Source organism: Elephas maximus, chromosome 9, assembly GCF_024166365.1.
Source record: "Elephas maximus indicus isolate mEleMax1 chromosome 9, mEleMax1 primary haplotype, whole genome shotgun sequence".
Lineage (NCBI taxonomy): Eukaryota > Metazoa > Chordata > Mammalia > Proboscidea > Elephantidae > Elephas > Elephas maximus.
Window position 1 is genome coordinate 434,468 of NC_064827.1, and position 21,533 is coordinate 456,000.

Genomic DNA, 21,533 nt, shown 5'->3' on the forward strand with positions numbered 1-21,533 from the left:
CCTACGGGGTGGCATGGACATACTCACCCAGCATGAGCAGCACCTTCTGCAGCTCGCCCTGCCTGGCAGAGAAGTACAGCTGCTTCGGATGGAAGCGGAGCTTCTTGGGCCTGTGGGGAGCACGCGGTGGCGTCACACATGCCCTCTGTCCCGGCACCGTGGCCACAAGCCAACCTGAGGACACAGACCCCACGCCAGCATCTCTGGGCCGTGGGCCACTCTAGAGACCTCACCAGGTGATGCTGCAGGGTCTACAGCAAGCACCGCGACTGGGCCCTGCGGGCTGTCTGCTGCCTCGGTCCACTCGAGGAGACGCGGGGCCCATGTGAGGTGGCCTCCTGCCCGGCCCAACCACAGCACTAACTGAGGGCAGGAGTCCAAGGAGAGGCACGAACGGCTGGTTCAGTCACGCCCAGCAGACCGTCTGCTGCTTGTTTGTGTTAAAAGAAGAGGCCTAGGGCAGCTAAGGACTGAAAAGATAATTTTGCTTTGAAATCTTGATCCAATAAGTAAGTTAACAACAAGAAGCAGGAGGATGAGCAGGGGCAGCAGCCTGGGCCACACTGATGGATAACCATGGTGTGAACAGTCAGGGAGACCTGGCCATGGTGAGAAGCTGGCAGAAGATGATGAGAACCTGCACCAGCCAACACCAAGGATTTGTATCAGGGCAAAAAGCAGACGAGGCCCTGTCCACTCAGCCCCACCTGTGTCCCTTTCTGCAGGAGGGGCAAGGATACCTGGTATGCCTCCCCAAGAAGTCACATGTGCCTCTGCAGGCCCAGAGGGGAATTCTGGAGCAGCCAGTGCACCTCTGGACCATCTAGTCTAACCCCAGGGCAGGGGGCAAGCAGCCTGCTCTAACTCTGAAGCATTTCCCATGTCAGCCGCAGCCAGGGGAGTGTCTGTGCAGAGCCCCATGGAGACCATGTCCCTTCCCGACTGCAAAGGGACCCCTTCTGTTATGCCAGAACGAGCAGAACAGTCACCTGCAATAATGTCCCTGAATAGAGAAAAAACACCTCCACAAACCGGCCTGCTGTACGAGCCACACAGCTAAGTGGCAGGACAGACCCCTGAAGAGTTTGCCTTGTCAACAATGCATGTCCCCAGACTTGATGGCACTCACAGGGGCATGTGAGGTGATAGTTCACAGGAGGCTCTGCTCGGCAAGGGGGAGAGGGCAGAAGAGAGACCGAGAACACAGCATGTGGGCATGACCACCCTCACCGTAACACCTGGGCACCTGGCAACACAGAGGGCCTTACTTCTCCGAGTCCAACGCGATCAGAGCGCTCTCTAGTGTCTCCTTGCCCGGCCCCTGGGGGAGGCCAGGTGCTGGCTTCACAGGACCCGATGGCCCCGTCAGCTCGAAGCCCTCATGCGGCTGCAGGGTCAAGCTCTGCAGTCTGTCTCCCTCCATGAGCTGGGTCCCGGCACCACTGCAGGGAGGGGAGAGAATGGAAACACTGGACTGAGAGGACACAGTAACCCCCAGTCTCCAGGAACCCTATTCCCTCCACACACGGCTCAGCCAAGAGTGCGGCAACGGTCTCTTGACTTTGTCATTATTCACCCTGAATGACCCAGCCAGAGACACGGAGTTATCCTTTGGGAAAGCAATGTTCACAAACATGGTAACTCTTGCAGGAGCTTCCTGTCAAAATGTGCTTTGTAAATGAGTTTCACATAGTATCTATCCAGCCCGCTACCCCACCCTAACAGAAAGAAGATGTCATCAGTGTTGAGACTCAACATGTATGAAACGCAGAGTAAATGTCAAGGAGCCAACAGCGTTCAGTGTTTTGTTTGGAGATGTCCACAATCTGAGTCTCTCCAAATGACCTTCAGTGGAGTTTTCCACTTTTTTCACGTCAGTGTGGTATTTACTAAGTTGGGTTTTTCCTGGGTAGCTGGGAATCTCTGATGCCATTTCATTTCCCAGCTGCACGCTGCTGGTATGGAACAAGGCCACTGACATGTCTTGTCACTGTCTGACCTGATCATCTTCTAACTCCTTCTAGTTCTAGGAGCATTCCAGCTATTTCTACAGGACTGTTCCAGGAAGACAACTGTTCTGTGTTTCCTATATGAATACTTCTAACTCTGAGTCTGTGTTTCCTGGTCTTCAGCTAGGGCCTCTAGACAAAATGCCAAACAAGGCGGTGACGCAGACAGCAGCGGCAGAGGGTAACGCTCCCGACGTACACAGACAGCCAGCTACGGGAGGGCTGAGCTGCAAACAAGAGGCCACGATGCTGCAGCTATAGGGATAGTTGACACGCTCAAACCAGACTGATGAGCCACAGAGCCCAGCTGAGTCAGAGAGGCCACGAGCCAGCGGCCGTGAATAAACCAAGGCTCCCAACGGGTTCGGTCATGGCTGATGAAGCAAGACCACAACAGACCTGAATTTTTACAATTTCGAAGCCCTGGAATGGGAGACTCGGAAGAGGCACAGTGAGCCCTTTCAGAAGCCTCATGTGTGAGCTTGGATTATTGGAAGATCTGTGGAGAGTGAAGGAGCCTTGGTGGCACAGTAGTTAACTGTTCAGCTGCTAACCAAAAAATCGGCAGTTCAAATCTACCAGCCGCTCCTTGGAAACCCTATGGGGCAGTTCTACTCTGTCCCATAGGGTTGCTATGAGTTGGAATCAACTTGATGGCAATGAGTTTGTTGGTTTGTGGAAAGCAGCACACATTCAAAGAGGCACCACCGGCCGCCATCGTTGAGCCAGGCACCACTGTTTCTAGCTCTACTTGAAATCTGAAGGGCCAGAGACTTGGAAGCTGTGCAAAGCATACACTACCCTTGTTTTCTAAGAGAGAGGTTAAGTTTCTAGCAGGGCTTCAACCTGTAATTTTTCCTGTTCCAGTTATCATTCTGGTTCATTCAAATTCTAAAAATTCGGGTCTGTTCTGTTATCATTTCATCAGCCATGACTGAACCAGGAAGAACTGGTTCAAAGCCCTGAAATAAACGAACTTCCCTGTTTCTGAAATGTTAGTGGCCAGAGTCCATGAGAAGCTTTTAGATGAGAGAGTTGAAACCAGCAACAACCCAGACTGATACATTTCAGCTCTGTAACTGGGATGGTGCCACTAGATTCACTGCAGATGCCCAGGCCACTTTCTGGCCCATGCTGACCTGGTGGCCTATATCCTGAGCCCTCTACCAATCCCTTGGGAGCCCTCTGCCCCTCCTCAGCCTTCCACCTGCCCCTCTAGAGCCCTCCACCCACCCCTTGAGAGCCCTCTGTCCCTTCTCAGCCCTCTACCTGCCCCTTGGGAGCCCTATGCCCCTCCTCAGCCCTGTCCCTCAGGAGCTCTCCGCGGCCCTGGCACACCTGCCGGTAGTTGTGTCAGCCCTGCCCTCGGGAGCCTTCTCCAGCCCGGGCACCAGAGTCACGGTGGAAGTCGTGTCAGCCTTGGCGATTGTCACCTCCCTGGCCTTGGTGGCCTCCTCGCCACAGTGGGGGCAGTAGCTCATGTTGTTGACGCGAGAGGCACAGTCCTTGTGGAAGCGATGGGAAACACTGCTCTCGGGCTGGCACTCCATGAAATTACCCTGAAGGGAAAAGAGCTTGCTCAGAGGGGCTGACGACGCTGCAGCCCAGACGCCGCCTCCCTTGTAGGCGCCCCACAGAGTGCTTCCAGGTATCCTGCTTGGAGGGAAGATGCTGAAACCAGCAGAGTGGCCTCATGCCCTCTACCCCACAGGGGAGGCCCCAGGTCTGCAGCACCACCATGCCCTGAGGGAAAGGCCCCTGACCACACACAGTCAGCTGAAGGTGTGAGGCTGACCGGGGAGGCCACTGTCCCTGTTCCTGCAGACCCCACAGTGACAAAGGCTTTGTCTGCTGCTGACTTCTGTGGTCCCAGCCTGGTCAAAAGAGGCCCTTGCGTGGGCTGCATTGAGGCTAAAGGCGCAAGCCTACCCAATGAGGCGCAAGATCTATGGCTCCGGGCTGGGACCCTGTGAGTGTCTGCACCAGGCTGCTGCCCTCTGCCTACTGTCCTGAGCATGAGTGTCTATGGCTACTCACCTCCCCATCCCACTCTAGACTCACTTCCACAGGGCTTCAGCCCATCCTCTCCTACAGCCCCCTGCCCTATCATGAACTGCACCCCCAACCTCTCCTATGTTCAATAATCCCGGAGCTTGTGTGGCAATAACAATAACAACAGCAGCAGAGCTGGACCAGCCCTGACAGTGCACACACAGGTCACTAAGCCCTCACAAACACTGAGCAGCAGGCACACTGGTGAGAGGTGAGGAAAGAGCCAGCAGAGTGGATACCCTGCCCAGGGTCATGCAGTGGGCGCGTGGGCAGTGGCCTGGCTCTTGGCAGCTCGGTCTATAACCACCAGATTGGACAGCTGTCTCCACTACTTGTCCCTGCCAGCTCCTGCCCATCCCCCCTCCACCTCTGTTTAACCAAACCACAAAGAGCTCTTATAAACTAATCGGAAAACTGAGATCCAGATACTAGGAGCAGCAACACAAATGAGCAAGAAATGTAAAAAAAGAAGCTCAAACTCACTCGCATCAAAAATATAGCATGAAAAAAATGAGACATGAGTTTTGTAACTTTTATCAAGGTTAGCTGAGACAGAAACAACTGGAAGTGTCCAGTACAGAAAAAATTTAGATGTTCATACATACTGAAGACAAGAGATTAAATCCAACCCTAATACCCACTTCTCAAGGCAATCTGAGATCACTCCCACAACAGAAACACAAGGATGCAAATTCTGCCATTTCACTGTAAAACCCGCGGGCGTGGGTCCCAGAGGCTGGGGGAGGGCAGCAGTGAACAGCACAGCCCCATTTACAAACATCCCGTGTGAACAGTGCATATGTGTGGGAAACCATGGGAGAACGTGAGGGCTGCATTCAGAGCAGGGCTTTGAACCAGTTCTTCCCAGTTCAGTCATAGCCAACAACATGAAACCAGAAGACACCCAAATTTTTAGAATTTGGGTGAACCGGAACAGTAACCAAAATGGGAAAAATCATGGGTCAAAGCCCTGCTAGAAACTTAATCTCCCTTTCAGAAAACAAGGGCAACCAATCTCTTGCCTGTCGAATTTTGAGCAGAGTCAGAAACAGTGGTGCCCCACTCAAAGATGGCGGCCAATAGCCCTTCTTTGAATGGGTGTCACTCTCCACAGTTCTGTCGATAATCCAACCTCACTCGTGAGGCTCCTGAAATGACTCACCATGCCTCTTCCGAGTCTCCCATACCAAAGCTTCACATTTGTAAAAATTCAAGTCTATTCTGGTTTTGCTTCTTTGGTCATGGCTGAACAGGTTCAAACCGATTTGAAGCCCTGGTTTAGGGGCTACTCCTGTGGGTTTTTGTTCCTGCTCCACATACATTTAAAATCATCTGAGATTTTAATAAGTAATTTGTACTATTTTTCCCCTTAAAGATGTTTTAACATTAAAATTTGTTCTACTATAGCACACCAGTGTGGACTTTCTAAACAGAAGCAAGGCACTGGCCGTCCCCCCCTTTAATTTCCGCCCCTCGGGTGTTGGCCGTCCCCTCCTCTAGTTCCCGCCCCTCAGGTGCTGGCCGTCCCCTCCTCTAGTTCCTGCCCCTCAGGTGCTGACCATCCCCTACTCTAGTTCCCTCCCTTCAGATACTGGCTGTCCCCTCCTCTAGATCCCACCCCTCAGGTACTGGCCATCCCCTCCTCTAGTTCCCACTCCTCGGGTGTTGGCCATCCCCTCCTCTAGTTCCCACCCCTCAGGTACTGGCCATCCCCTCCTCTAGTTTCCCACTCCTCGGGTGCTGGCCGTCCCCTCCTCTAGTTCCCGCCCCTCAGGTGCTGGCCATCCCCTCCTCTAGTTCCCGCCCCTCAGGTGTTGGCCGTCCCCTCCTCTAATTTCCACCCCTCAGGCATCGCCTTCTCCTCCTCAGATTCCGTCCTTCAAGCAGAAAGTATGCAAGGTTGGTGTACATCTTCTCATGGCCTCCTTTTTGTTCACACAAATACGCAGATAAATGGAATTCCAACTACACCGCTCTAGTCAGAGGATGAGAGGATATGAATCCCCCCAGAGGATCTTACCAGACACTAAATAAAACCAAAATGCTGCCAAGGCTTCCAGAACTGCAAGTGGCAGCTCCAAGGGTGGGAAGTACCCCCACCCCTGCCACTGCCCCACACACAGGGAAATTAGGTGCATCCCCCCCGTAAAGCGCACTGGGCGGGGGGGCAATCATTTTTAAAAATCTTAGGTTTTCCAAGCAAGACTACACACAGCAGAAGCTGAGCACCCTCATCAGCCAACACCCACACCAGGCCTGCCAGGCCCAAGGCTACAGAAAAGTAGGACAACACAGTGTCCAGTCCTCAAACGAAGCTCCGAAGAGAGGCACACAGGCCCCTGGTGGGGAGGGTCAGTGTCAAGGACACTCACCCCAGTGAAATAAAACACAGAGACTCTGCCACGTTTAAGAAAAGGCAAGGACTGGGTGGGACATAGCAGGTAAAAGACAAAGAAACCAGTCCGGACAAAAGATAATCCAGGGAACAGAAGAAAATTTCCAATGGGTGTTTCATGCTCTTGAATTCCATAAAACAAGAGCTTGAGCTTGAAGACAAGATAAAAGACAGATAAATAAGTGCCATGGAAAAAAGGTGCAGAAACGGCTCCTGTGTCTGTGAGCATGTGGTCATTGCTTACTAACACCAGCATTCCAACAAGAAAATGATACATCACCCACAGGTGGTAAGGGACAAGCAACAAAACATCTGAAGGAAAATAAAAGCAGATCTCACACCTAGACCTTTAGACTGTTTTAAGTTGTTTAAAAAAAGTTTTCTGATTACAAAATCAAGGCTTGTAGTAAACATTTCAAATGTTAAATATATACTTTACCAACTTATGGTCTGCTAGCCTCCATAACTAACAATACGGTACTTAATCTCTTAGACTGCTTACACATAAACAAATACACACATATAATATTTTCACAGAATTGGGATCATACTAAACACATTAAATATTTAATGTGAAAAAAAACCTACCAAAAAACAAACTATTATGACAAAATACAGGTAAATACATGCATACATACATATACATATACACATACTGGAGTGGGGAAATCACCTTATAGCATAATCCCAAAGGTGGAAATTATAAAAGACTACTAAATTTGATTACATAGAATTTTAATATACTCGTATATGTTGGAAAGCACCATAAAGAAAGACAAACACACAACACAGCACAACTCCTAATACACACACCAGGCCAAGGGTGTGGATCCAAGCTCACAATACGTTCTTTAAAAACCAACCAGAAGTGGAGGCACCTGTCATGGACTGTATCCTCCAAAAATATGTATTGACTTGGCTGGCCACGAGTCCCAGTATCAAGTGGTTCTCTTCCATTTTGTGATCTAACGTAACTGTCCTATGTGTTGTAAATCCTAATCTCTGCCTATGGTTAACAGGCAAGATTAGGTTATGTTAAAGAGGATTAGGGTGGGGTTCAACACCCTTACTCAGGTCACAGCCCTGAACTGATGTAAAGAGGAGCTTCCCTGGGGCATGGCCTGCATCACCTTGGACCTGGGCCCCTGTCCTGAGAAGCTCCTAAACCAGAGGAAGACTGGTAACAATGACCTTCTCCAAGAACCAACAGAGAAAGAAAGCCTTCCCCAGGAGTGGGAGCCCTGAACTCAGACTTTTAGCCTCCTAGACTGTAAGAACATAAACTTCCATTTGTTAAAGTCATCCACTTGTGGTATTTCTGTTACAGCAGCACTAGATTAACTACGATCAAAAACCCAAACCAAACCTGTTGCCGTCGCAACAACTCCGACTCATGGCAACCCTACAGGGCACAGCAGAACTGCCCTATGGAGTTTCCAAGGAGTGGCTGGTGGATTCAAACTGCTGACCTTTTGGTTAGGAGCGCAATGCTTAACCAGGTCTCCAGATAACTAAGACAGCCTCACAAAAGAATGGACACAGCGCATGAAGAACAACTAGCAAAAGGAAGAGCACAGAAGGGCCACTAACAGAAACTCTCCCTTCTAGACACCAAAGAAATGCACACAGAGCAGAGAATAACCCTCTAGTTGTCACACCAGCAGAGGTCAAAGCTAGGAGATGCCCACAGTGACAGAGGGGAGAAGACATCTGCTCTGCGACACGGCTGGTGGGACACAGAGAGACAATCCCTCCCTTGAAGGTGACCTGGATGCGGCTTCTAACAATGGCTACTATGGAGACAACGGAACCAGGGACCCCGAGGGTCTTGAGGACATCGTTGCAGAATTATTTACGACAGGAAATCTCAGTCTTCATGACAAGAGGATCCCGCAGTGGAAAGCCACCTCCTACAGACACTCCCTAACATGGCCTGGATTTCGGACAAGGCTAACGGATTCTCCTAATGCAGCTGGGCGAGCCAACACACTGGCAACACCCTCGCCTGTGCTCCTCCAGCTCCCGGGGAAGGGGCTGGACACCCTGGCCAGCGTGCTCCTCCAGCTCCCGGGGAAGGGGCTGGACATCCTGGCCAGCGTGCTCCTCCAGCTCCTGGGGAAGGGGCTGGACATCCTGGCCAGCGTGCTCCTCCAGCTCCCGGGGGGCTGGACACCCTGGCCAGCGTGCTCCTCCAGCTCCCGGGGAAGGGGCTGGACACCCTGGCCAGCGTGCTCTTCTAGCTTCCGCGGGGGCTGGACACCCTGGCCAGTGTGCTCCTCTAGCTTCCGGGGAGGCTGGACACCCTGGCCAGTGCGCTCCTCCAGCTCCTGGGGGGGCTGGACATCCTGGCCAGGGAGCCAGCGGCCTCTCTGTTTAGCCCATGACCCCTCTGGCCTCAGGCTGCCAATCACCACCCTCGGCCGAACTCCACGGTCACCTGCCCCTACCAACATAGGCTGAGGGTCACACCATGGGCTGGGCATTGTCTGAGCACAGAGCCAAGACACAGTGCATCAAGAGGCCTGTCTGGCCCACCCTCTCACTCTGTAAATGCCTTTGTGACCTCAAGCCTCCGTCCCTCTGACTGCCATCAACATGGTCCATACCACAAAGATGTGTCGCATGCCATGTCTCTCCAGAAAGCACCTGTATCGCAGAAAGGAGGGGTCAACACCCACTGTGAAGCCTGTGCTGAGGACCATGGCGGAGCTGAAGGAAGAAGAGGGAGAGGCAGAGGTGTGGGGGAGGCTCAGACCAGACACACAATTTGTTGGACAGAGAGCTACAGGACTCAAGAAAAAAGCTGAGACAGGTCCAGAGCTGGGATGCCCAGAGTTACCCCACTCACTGAGATGGTGAAGTTGGGGAAAGTCCATGTGGGGATGGGGGGCAACGGCAACGGCACCAGGTCAATCAAGATGGAGGGAGGAGGGGGCACACAGAACATGCTTATCTGATAAATGTGTCCTGAGGCTGGCTTCGGGGAGGCAGACACTGGGCAACAGCATGGGCAGAGGCCCAAGGGGAGCCAGCCGAGCACAGCGGGGACGTGGCAGGGGCCAGGACCCCCACGGGAGGCGCAACCAGGATGCACAGCATCCAGGAGTCAGTGCCCAGAGATTACGGCTCCTAAGAAAGTTGGCAGGACATGCCTGTGGGAGAGAGCCGGCTGGGTCAACAGGGCCCGCAGAGCAGAATTGGGATTACAGCTGCCCAGGTCAGCGGGGCCCACGTAGCACAGCTGGCCCAGAGAGAGCCGCATGATGTGAGGAGGCAGGAGGCACAGCCTCAGAGAAAAACCGTGGAGGGGCAACAGACGCAAGGAGTCCTATGGCGCAGACTTACCGCCGTGCAGAAGTAGCCGCAGCCCGGGCAGCACTGGTGCTTCACCATCCGCGCCCTGTGGTCCTCGCACAGCACCAGGAGCGGCGCTCTGTTGGATGGGCGCATCAGCTCAAATTTGGCCACGCTATTGGTGCACCGGCCCAGCTGTAGACAGACAGACATAGGCTTCAGTGACAAAGCGTGAGGGAGGCTACCCATCTATCCACTAGGCACCAAGGGGCCAGGCCTTGCACAGTGCTAGCACACAGCAGGCGCTTAGCACACGTCTGCTGACTAAGCTGACAAGCGTGAGTGAGCGGCTCCTCCAATCCAACAAGGTCAGAACTCGAGGGAGAACGAGACAGGCCTGCCCACCGACTGGTCCAGTGATTAGTCAAAGCACATCCTGTGTCACAGGAGCAACAGTGCCTGCGTGAGTACTGTAAAGAGGAGCAGGCTGTTAACACAGGGAGAAACTGAGGAAAATGTCACAGTGACTTGATATTTGGGCTGGATATCGAAGAAAAATGGGTGCACTTGGCCAAGGCTGGGCTTGGCCAAGGAGGACAAACCAGGCCAAAGAAGATCACAGGCCAGAATTGGGGACGGTGGCAGGGTGAGTCTGTCAAGCCCCATGTAGCAGGGCGGCTGTAATCACCATACATGGAGGTCACGGCTGAGACTCAAGTGAGAGGCACAGTGCCTTGAGGGCCTGATGAGGCCAAGGGCCAGTAGACCATGATCTGAGGGTGCAAGCAAAAGGCTACCCTGGGAGGGAAGAGACCCCTGGACATACCGTTCTATGCGTACCCCTGGCGAAGGGCTGCCTGTTTACTATGTATAGCTCTCCTACAAACAATAAGGAAGGATAATAAGCCAATAGCAGAAAAAACAATTCACCAGAGAAGGAATGCAAATACCCAAAAACAAATGACAAAAGGTCTAAACGTCCTGGTAATGAAGGAAATGGGCAATAAGAAGCCTGCGCTGGCCCTTCCATTTTGCAACCCAGCCTGCAGGCTCCGGGGAGAGAGCCATCTGACGCTACTGGCTTTGTCCAAACTTCCTGTCAAGCAATTTGGAAATACAAGCTTGCAAATGCATGTTCTTCTCCAAAAACCCCATCTGAAGATCTAAATGAACAAGCACACAAAGACATGTCCACAAAAGTCCTCCAGCAGAGAACTGGCCGAACAACACCCACTAAAGTCCATGCTCCAGCAGAAACAGCTTAGGTCAGCTGAGTCTGAAAGGGCTGTTATTGGCCGATGAGACAACTGAGCATCCAAAGGATGAAAACATTTTTGGGAAGAATAGTAGCCACCTCAGCAGTCTACTGGAATCTCCACATAAAAACAGACAGAACCAACGTTCACCGGTGGTTACCAGGGATGGGGGTGAGGAGGGAATCACTCTCTAGATAGGAGACACTTGTTATTATGGGGTGATGGGAGACGTTAACATCAAATGAGGGTGAGGTGTGCACAGCTTGACCAAAATAAACAATGCCACTAAGATGTACACAAGAAAAAACGACCTTGTGGTAATAGCTACTGCATGTACAATTTCCCAACAAGAGCAACAACCAAAAATATGTACATGCGCATATATACGCATGTGTGTAAGCAAAACAAAAAAACAGAGCACCTAGAGAGCAAAACCAAAACCCACGGGCAACATTACAACAAACCCAGGTGACTACCACAACCACAAGACAGAAGTGAGCAGAGAAACCACCGTGAGCCATGAAACTTGCATGCCCTGGAGTCTGTGCAGGACGATAAGGCAGGGAAGTAGCGTCTATGGGCCCCAGACCAGGAGAACCCAAACTACCACGAGGGGGTCACCGGGGAAGACTGAGGGAAGACAGAGCTCAGCTGACCCTGGAAAGGTGCTACTCACTCCAGTGCCGCATGGGTCAGGGCTGCAGTAAATGCTGGTGGCCCTGCTGAGGCCCAGACTCCAGGAGCCCTCAAGCTGACTCATCAGGACCCCCTCAGGTGCAGGGTTTGGGAATGGAAAAGCTGTGGAAGCTGAGTCAAATTGAGCCAGACGGGGACAAAAGAAATGAGGAAAAAGAGAAGCTCTTGCCCAGTGGCCCTTAAAATCTTTGGCTTCAGGATCCTTTAACTCTCTTAAAAGTTACTGGGGATCCCAAAGAGCTTCTGTTTATGTGGGTTATACGTAGCAGCATTTATAATATCAGAAATTGAAACAGAGAAAACTGTGAAATATTAGTTTATTTACAAATAACCATAAACCCATCATGTTAACATATTTCAATTTAAAAAATAACTGTTCTCCAAAGCAAAAAAATTTTAAAGAGAGCCACTGTTTTATATTACTTGCAATAGTCTAATATCTGGTTTTAAAAAAGACAGCTGGGTTCTCATATTTGTTCTGTGTTAAGAGCAGATTAACTGTGGGTATTAGATATTGCTCAGGTAATTACCGCTGTTCTTTGACACAAAACTCAACAAGCGGAAGCTTCCTAAAGATTAGCTGCAGTGTGGAACCTCAAACCACACTGAAAACTTCCGGATCCCCGTTACATTAAGGCCCATAGGTCTAGGACCCTGAATGACCTCCTACCAGTGCATGATTCCTTAACAGTGGAGATCACGGCTCACAGAGCATCACAGACCTTTCAAAGACAAGGTGAGGTGAGGGAGGGAAAAAGCACATGATTTTGGAAGAGTTATGAAAATAGCTTTGACCTGTAGACCCCAGGGAAGAGTCTCGGGGATCTCCAGGGGTGCTTAAATCACTCCTTACGAACTACTGGGGGAAAGAAACAGAACCGAGAAAGTGAGCCACCATATTTTCATCGCTACACAAAACAGAAAAGGGAGCTCTGTGAAGTTGGAACAACCTGCCTAAAACTATTCCCTAATAAAAATGAGCAAGAGGATTGGAATGAAGTAAAATTTCATACAAAAAGTCCTAAGGAAGATAAAGAAGAGAGTCATCTCTCTACAGACATGAACTCATACCAGAAACACGTGCACACAACAGAACTATAACCTGCTGTTCCCAAAGAATCTAAAAGATATTAAGAAGATGATACAAGAAATCAAAGAACAACGTAAGTGAGAAACAGAAAAACTCAGAAACGAGGTGACAGAACTCAGGAAAGAATCAGAAATAAAAGAGTCATTGGGGTTTAAAGCCTAAATACTTGAAGAGAAGCAAGAAGGTGAAAAATGAGAAAATTTTAAAAGTCCAAAGGAAATTACAAAGATTCAAACAAAAGATAAAGATATTGAAGATACAGGCAAAGTCCATCACACAAATATGAATTCCTGAAGAAGAAAATCAAAGGAAGGAAATAAAACACTAAAAGCTAACATTTGAAAAAATATCGCAGAAATTTTAGAAAAAAAAATTGACACTATATAGTGAAGAAAAAAACGCGTTAAGCATCCAGAAAAAAAGAACACGTAACTTATAAGCAAAACTAACTTTCAAGCATAAAAAAACCTGTTGCCTTAGTGTCAATTTTGACTCACAGTGACCCCACAGGGCAGGGTAGAACTACCCCAAAGGGTTTCCAAGAAGTGGCTGGGGGATTCAAACTGCTGACCGTTTTGGTCAGCAGCCGAGCAATTAACCACCGAGCCACCAGGGCTCCTTCGAGCATAAAGGGAAGAGGCAAACCGTCATCAACACGCAAGAACTCAGGGAGTACTATTCCCGTGAGCCCTTCCTGAGGAAGCTACTAGAGCCCACGAACTCATTCTAACCTGCTGCCTATCTTTATAAACAGAAGTTTTACTGGGACACACCAGTGTTCATTCAGCTACTTCTGGGGCAGAGCTGACTAGCTGCGACAAAGACTGCCTGGTCCACAAAACCAAGATTTACTACCTGACCTCTGCTTCCCATGTTCTAGAAGATGAGCTTGAGACAACCAAAAATGACTACAGGACTGGAGGTAAGCATTAAGCGCAGTTACCTATAAAACTAACACTAAATGAGGGCTCAGACAGAGAGAAGAGTCCCTGGGTGGTGCAAACGCTTGGACATTCAACTACTAGTCAAAAGGCTCGTAGTTCAAACACGCTCAGAAGCGCCTCGGAAGACAGGCCCGGCGATCTGCATCCGAAAGGCCACAGCCTTGAGGACCCTACAGAGCAGTTCTACTCTGCACACATGGGATCACCGTGAGTCGAAGTCAACTTGACAATAGCAAAGAGCGAGTGAGTGTAATATGTAATAACTTTACGCTCTGAAAATGCAAATACAGCACAGTGATTTTTAATTTGGGAGATGCAGAGACCATACAGAAAAAATGTTAATATTTTCCATAAAGATACTATGGTAACGTGAACGTTGTTACTCTGAAATATTGGTGTGCCATACGAGATAAAACATATTAATATCTAAGGGATACTCTACTAATTCTACCATGTCCCGTGACCTTGAAAACCAGGATTCTCAACATAGAAGAAAGGAGACACATTTAATGCAGTTGCGGGTAAGAACTGGAGGTATGGATACAAAATCAGGAGGTATTTTATCAAACGCACACACACGCACACAACCCTATGCGTATACGTCCCCTAGCTCTCTCCACTGGCTGATCCAGCACACACACACACACACACGCACACACATAACCCTATGCATATACGTCCCCTAGCTCTCTCCACTGGCAAGGCCTAAAACACTGGCTGATCCAGCACACACACACACACAACCCTATGCGTATACGTCCCCTAGCTCTCTCCACTGGCTGATCCAGCAGCAACCACCATTCATATGATCCAAATGACGGTCTTATAAATAAAATTTCTGAGAAAAAGGTGCGCTTCATAGAAAACAGATGGTCCCAGGGCAGAGAACGTACAAGGTGAGTGAAGAGTACCTAACCCACAGAAGAGCAAGGAAGCCCAAAAAAGTCCTGTCAAGAGGACTCAGAGCAGGATGAAGGTGTCTCACTGGCCAAAGGTGTGTCAATTCAACCTCCAATAACAACAGTAACATAAAAAATTAAAATGCATCAAATATGCTCAAATGTTGTTAGTGTTAGGTGCTTGGAGTCAGTTCCAACTCACAGCCACCCTATGTACAACAGAATGGAACACTGCCCTGTCCTGCGCCATCCTCACAATCATTGTTATGTTTGAGCCCATTGTTGCAGCCACTGTCAGTCCAACTCATTGAGGGTCTTCCTCTTTTTTGTTAAACCTCTACCTTACAAGCTTGATGTCCTTCTCCAGGGACTGGTTCTTCCCGAAAACATGTCCAAAGTACATGAGACAAAGTCTCACCATCCTCACTTCCAAGGAGCACTTAGGCTGTACTTCTAAGACAGACTTGTTTGTTCTTCTGACAGTCCATGGTATATTCAATATTCTTTGCCAACACCATAATTCACAGGCATCGATTCTTCGGTCTTCTTTATTCACTGTTCAGCTTTCACAGGGGTATAAGGCACCTGAAAACACCATGGCTTCGGTCAGGCACATCTTAGTATTCAAAGTGACATCTTTGCTTTTTAACACCTTAAAGAGATCTTTTGCAGTAGATTTGCCCAACACAATACGTCCTTAGATTTCCTGAATGCTGCTTCTGTGAGTGTTGATTCTGGATCCAAGTAAAATGAAGTCTATGGCAACTTCTATACTTTCTCTGTTTATCGTGATGTTGCTCATTGGTCCAGTTGTGAGGATTTTTGTTTTCTTGATGTTGAGGTGCGACCCATACTGAAGGCTGTACTTTGATCTTCATCACTTTCAACAAGCAGGATTGTGTCATCTGCATATCGCAGGTTGTTAAAGAGTCTTTCACCAATCTTGATGCCACATTCTTCTTCATAAAATCCAGCTCCTCAGATTATTTGCTCAGCAAACAGACTGAAAAAATATGGTGCAAGGATGCAACCCTGACACATACCTTCCTTGATTTTAAACCATGCAGTATCCCCTTGTTCTGTTCCAGCAACTGCCTCTTGGTCTATGTGCAGGTTCCACAGGAACACAATGAAGTGTTCTGGAATTCCCGTTCTTTCCAATTTTATCCATAATCTGTTGTGATCCATACAGTCAAATGCCTTTGCACAGTCAATAAGACACAGGTAAACATCTTCCTGGCATTCTCTGCTTTCAGACAAGATCCATCTAACATCAGCAGTGATAGTCTTCATTCCATGTCCTCTTCTGAATCCAGCTTGAATTTCCTGCAGCACCTTGTTGATGCACTGCTGCAACCACTGTTGGATGATTTAAAAAAAAAATTAACTTGCATGTGATATTAATGGTATTGTTCGGTCAATTTCTGAATTCTGTTCACTCACCCTTCTCTGGAATGGGCATGTATATGGATCTCTTCCAGTTGGTTGGCCAGGTAGCCGTCTTCCAAATTCCTTGGTAGAGACAAGTGAACACCTCCAACACTGTATCCATTTGTTGAAACATCTCAGTTTATATTCTGTCAGTTTCTGGAGCCTTGTTTTTCGCCAATGCCTTCAGTGCAGCTTGGACTTCCTTCAATACCATCAGTTCTTGATCACATGCTACCTCTTGAAATGGCTGGACATCAATCAGTTCTTTTTGGGTACAGTGACCGTGTGTATTCCTTAAACCTGCTTTTGATGCTGCCTTCATCATTCAATATTTTGCCCACAGAATCCTTCAAAATTACAAGTACAGGCTTGAATATTTTCTTCAGTTCTTTCAGCTTGAGAAATGTCAAATGTGTTCTTCCATTCTGGATTTCTAACTCCAGGTCTTTGTGCATTTCATTAAAATATTTTGTCTTCTCGGGGTGCCCTTTGAAATCTTTTGTTCAGCTCTTTTACTTCATCATTTCCTCCCTTCTGTTTCAGCTACTCTATGCTCAAGAGCAAGTTTCAGAGTCTCTCTTCTGACATTCATTTTGGTCTTTTCTTATATTCCTGTCATTTTAATGGCCTTTTGCTTTCTTCATGTATGATGTCCTTGAGATATCTATCCACAACTCATCTGGTCTTCAGTCATTCGTGTTCAACACAATAAATATATTCCTGAGATAGTCTCCAAATCCTGGTGGGACATACTTAAGGCCGTATTTTGGCTCTTGCGGACTTGTTTTAATTTTCGTCAGCCTCAACATGAACTTGCATATGAGCAATTGATGGTCTGTTCTGCAGTTGGCCCCTGGCCTTGTTCTGACTGATGATATTAAGCTTTTCCACGGTCTCTTTCCACAGATATAGTCAATTTGACACCTGTATTTTCCATCCAGTGAGGTCTAAGTATATAGTTCTGTTTGCATTGTTGAAAAAAAAAAGCATTTGCAATGAAGAAGTTGCTGGTCTTGCAAAATTCTATCATGTGATCCCCAGCCTCATTTCTAACACCAAGGCCATATTTTCCAACTAGTAGTCCTTCGTTTTCAGCTTTTGCATTCCAATCACCAGTAATTATCAATGTGCCCCGATTGTATGTTTGATCAATTTCAGACTGCAGAAGTCGGTAAAAATCTTTAATTTATTCATCTTTGGCCTTAGTGGTTGGTGCATAAATTTGAGAAATATTCATATTAACTAGTGTTCTTTGGAGGAGTATGGATATTATCCCATCACTGACAGTACTATACTTCAGGAAAGATCCTGAAATGTTCTTTTTGACAATGAATGCAATGCCATTCCTCTTCAATTTACCATTCCCGGTACAGCAGACCGTATAACTGCTGATCAAAATGGCCAATACCAGTCCATCTCAGCTCCCTAACGCCTAGGATATTGATCCTTATGCATTCCATTTCATTTTTGGCAACTTCCAATTTTCCTAAACTCGTGCTTCGTACATTCCACGTTTCAATTATTCATGGTTATTTTCAGCTGTTTCTTCTCATTTTGAGTCATGAAACATCAGCAAATGAAGGTCTCAAAAGCTTGACTCCATCCACATCATTAAGGCTGACTCTACTTTGAGTATAGCCATTGCTGATGTCAGATGGATCCTGGCTGAAACCAGAGAACGGCAGAAAGATGTTTACCTGTGTTTTACTGACTATGCAAAGGCATTTGGCTATGTGGATCATAAAAAATTATGTATAAAATTGAGAAGAATGGGAATTTCAGAACACTTAATTGTGCTCATGAGGAACCTGTACATAGATCAAGAGGCAGTTGTTCGAGCAGAACAAGGGGATAATGTGTGGTTTAAAGTCAGGAAAGGTGCGTGTCAGGGTTGTATTTTTTCACCATACCTATTCAATCTGTATGCTGAGCAAACAATCTGAGAAGCTGGACTATAGGAAGAAGAATGGGGCATCAGGATTGGTGGACGAACCATTAACAACCTGCGTTACGCAAATGACGCAACCTTGCTTAATGAAAGTTGACGAGGACTTGAAGCACTTACTAATGAAGATCAAAGACCACAGCCTTCAGTATGGATTGCACCTCAACATAAAGAAAACAAAAATCCTCACCACTGGACCAATGAGCAACAATGTGATAAACAGGGAAAAGATCGAAGTCGTCGAGGATTTCATTTTACTTGGATCCACAATCAACAGCGATGGAAGCAGTAGTCAAGAAATCAAAAGACGCACTACATTGGGCAAATCTGCTACCAAAGACCTCTTTAAAGTGTTGAAAAGCAAAGATGTCACCTTGAAGACTAAGGTGCTCCTGACCCAAGCCATGGTATTTTCAATCGCATCACATGTATGTGAAAGCTGGACAAGAATAAGGAAAACAGAAAAAGAACTGATGCCTTTGAATTGTGATGTTGGCGAAGAATACTGAATATACATACCATGGACTGCCAAAAGAACGAACAAATCTGTCTTGGAAAGAGTACAGCCTGAATGCTCCTTAGAAGTAAGGATGGGAAGACTATGTCTTACATACTTTGGACATGTTGTCAAGAGAGATCAGTCCCTAGAGAAGGACATCATGCATGGTAAAGCACAGGGTCAACAAAAAAGACTAAGACCCTCAACAAGATGGACTGACACAGTGGATGTAACAATGGGTTCAAGCATAACAATGACTGTGGGCATGGCACAGGACTGGGCAGTGTTTTGTTCTGTTGTACACAGGGTCGCTATGAGTCAGAACCAACTCGAAGGCACCTAACAATAACAACTACTTTGAGGAGGCAGCTCTTTCCGCCGTCATTTTTTGAATGCCTTCCGACATGAGGAGTTCATCTTCCAGCACTGTATCAGACGACGTTCCGCTGCTATTCGTAAGGATTTTACTGGTGGGTTTTTTCAGAAGTAGACTGCTAGGTTCTTCTTCCTAGTCTGTCTTAGTTGGAAGCTCTGCTGGAACCTGTCCACCAAGGGTAATCCTGCTAGTATTGAAATACCAGTGGCAAAGCTTCCAATATCACAGCAACACAGAAACCAACACAGTATGAGAAACTGACAGTTGCTTAAATACATGAGTTCAAAATGATATTTTAAAACAAAAAATTGGTCAGCTTCAGAAAATGAGAGAAAACCAATTCAGTACCTGGTACTGGTAAACAGACTCAAAACATCTATCTTGTCTTTCCTCCATGAATGTACACCGAGTAATGAAATGGCAGTTGAGTAGGAAATGTCTTCATAAAATCATTTCAACTAGTAAATGAAAAGTAAAGAACAGCACTGCAAGATCCCCACGTTGAAGCATACAATGAGTTAATAACTATAGGCATCAATGGCTGCTAACATGGCAACAGAGACCAAAAGCAGTTATTATGTGCCGCTTGCTAAACATCCTCTACAGTCTTGAAAACTGGCTTGAGCTAGGTCTGATCTGGCCCCCGTGTCAGGCTGCGAATCTGCGGAAGTACAGAGGCACACGCTGTACCGTATCAGGAGTGTGAGATCCAGAGCCCAGGCTGTGGGAGCCTCTGGGGTCCAGATGGCCTGGCTCTTCCAGAGAGACTGAAAAGAGGGGGATGGAGGGGCCATGAAAGTGCGGGAAGAATGGGTAGCAGTGTCTGAGGGATACACATATGGAGGGTAAAACTATCTGAGAACAAAGTCTGAACAGTGGTTACTTGTAGGGGAGAATGGGGGGCTGACTCAGAAGAAACACATGGGCGGGGCTCTGAGAAGGGAGGCCAGGTTCTCTTTCTTGACCTTGATGGTGATTACCGGAGTGATCACCTTAGATTAACTCATTCAACCACATACTTGTCCTGTATGGTTTTCTGGATTTATGCACTTCATTTTGCAAGGAAAAAAAACACACACTGAATACAGCAAAGGCCATGAGTTCCTAAGGATGCTAAAAGAAAGGAGCGAGCGGGGGGAGAGAAAAGACAGAAAAAGCACACAGAAACAAAAAGCACACTCGCTGGATACCACTGGCAGATTTTAGGGCACCAACTCTTACTCTGAACGTGGTAATTAAAGAGAGAGAACTAATTACTTACACTGCCTGTGCAATATGAAACGTATTTCAGGGGCATAAAATAGCCTAGCTGACGAGGGACAGTTCTTCCACGCCAGCTGGTGATGCAGAATGGACGAGAGAACTGTAAAGTCGCCATCCTGCAACTTCAAATGAAAGAACGGACTCAGGCAGTGGTCCCTGAAGGACTCCAGCACCATCAGGGAAAGGCTTACAAGATCTCACCAAAGCCCCTCGTTCAGGAGAGCACCGCTGCTCCTGCCACAATGCAGGGGGCTGAAGCGCCACCTCTAACGCATTCCTGCCACAATTAAATAAAGTATAACCAAACACTAAATATCTGAGCCTACTTAAGTCTGTAGATCTAACTTTCAGGCTACAGGAAATGAGGAGAAAACAACACACGAAAGCTGGAGATCAATCCAGAGCCTGGGCCACTCTATAGTTAATTTAGTTTCTTCAAGAGCACAGAAAAGGAGAAGAGGGTGGCAGGAAAAGTGTTCTTGATTAAGAAATTACATAAGAAAACGTTCTCTTTTGCCCTAAGGAGAGAGACATACTAAGACGTTTAGTGTAAAAATGGAACTTGCTCAGAAGCCAAGGGCAAAAGGGAGACACATGCAAACACTGGTTCACGATCGGCTCAAAGATAAGTAGTCAGTTCAGAAGGCTAACTGTGTTCTCTACTTTGTCATGAAGAAAAGCTCTTTTAAACTTCAGCACAAAAGGGTGAAGGGGGCCTGTGAAGAGGCCAAGTGTGAGAGTGAGAACGTGTGGCATTATGCAGTATTTCAGAGGCAGGTACGGCTGGCCCCTCCCTGCAGAGGTGAAGGCCGCTCATTCGGAGTGCCCAGCTGGTCAGGGCAGAACCAGCACAAGCTTCGGCCTCCTATTCTGGGCAAGCCCATGGGTCCTGGAAATGTAAAGATGCGGGCATTAAATCCATCAAGGAAATGGACATGTAGAGTGAGGCATGGGCTGCAGCACACCCAGTGTTCACACAGGCGCACGTGAAGGATGAGAGCAGATCCTCCCATGCGGCCCAGCACTGCAGGCCAGCAGACAGAGCAGTCAGCATAGCGGCAGATGGGCAGTGCAGCGCCCAGCCTCTCTGTTCTCATGTGACTAGAGATGATACATGGAAGTACCACATAATTCTAAAACTTACAGCTAAGACCCAGTCACAGACCACCAGATGGCTCAGAAGGCCCAAGATCAGAAATCTTGCTAGAATGGCAGCCACATAAATCGATCAAGAAGGTGCCTAATAACCTCGTCTCCAGCAAAGGCTAGGCCAGAGGGCAGACTAGGTGCATGGCTCCCCTCAGCGCCTCACCCCAACAAGCCCTGACACGTACGTTCAGGCAGCCACGCTACTGCCCAGCAGCCCAAAGGGCTGGAAGAGCTA

At 48.0% G+C, this 21,533-nt stretch overlaps 1 protein-coding gene across 6 annotated transcripts in view; it reads right to left on the reverse strand.

Annotated features, from left to right (window-relative positions):
• The window catches only part of EHMT1 (euchromatic histone lysine methyltransferase 1), a 268,050-nt gene that overhangs the window by 48,686 nt on the left and 197,831 nt on the right, over positions 1–21,533 (reverse strand). For all 6 annotated transcript variants that reach the window (XM_049896755.1, XM_049896754.1, XM_049896756.1 and 3 more), the window contains 4 exons: positions 9,802–9,945; positions 3,348–3,568; positions 1,269–1,442; positions 28–110 (listed from right to left, as the gene is read on the reverse strand). In XM_049896755.1, the coding sequence (XP_049752712.1) occupies positions 28–110; positions 1,269–1,442; positions 3,348–3,568; positions 9,802–9,945 (622 nt within the window). The remainder of the gene's footprint in view (positions 1–27; positions 111–1,268; positions 1,443–3,347; positions 3,569–9,801; positions 9,946–21,533) is intronic.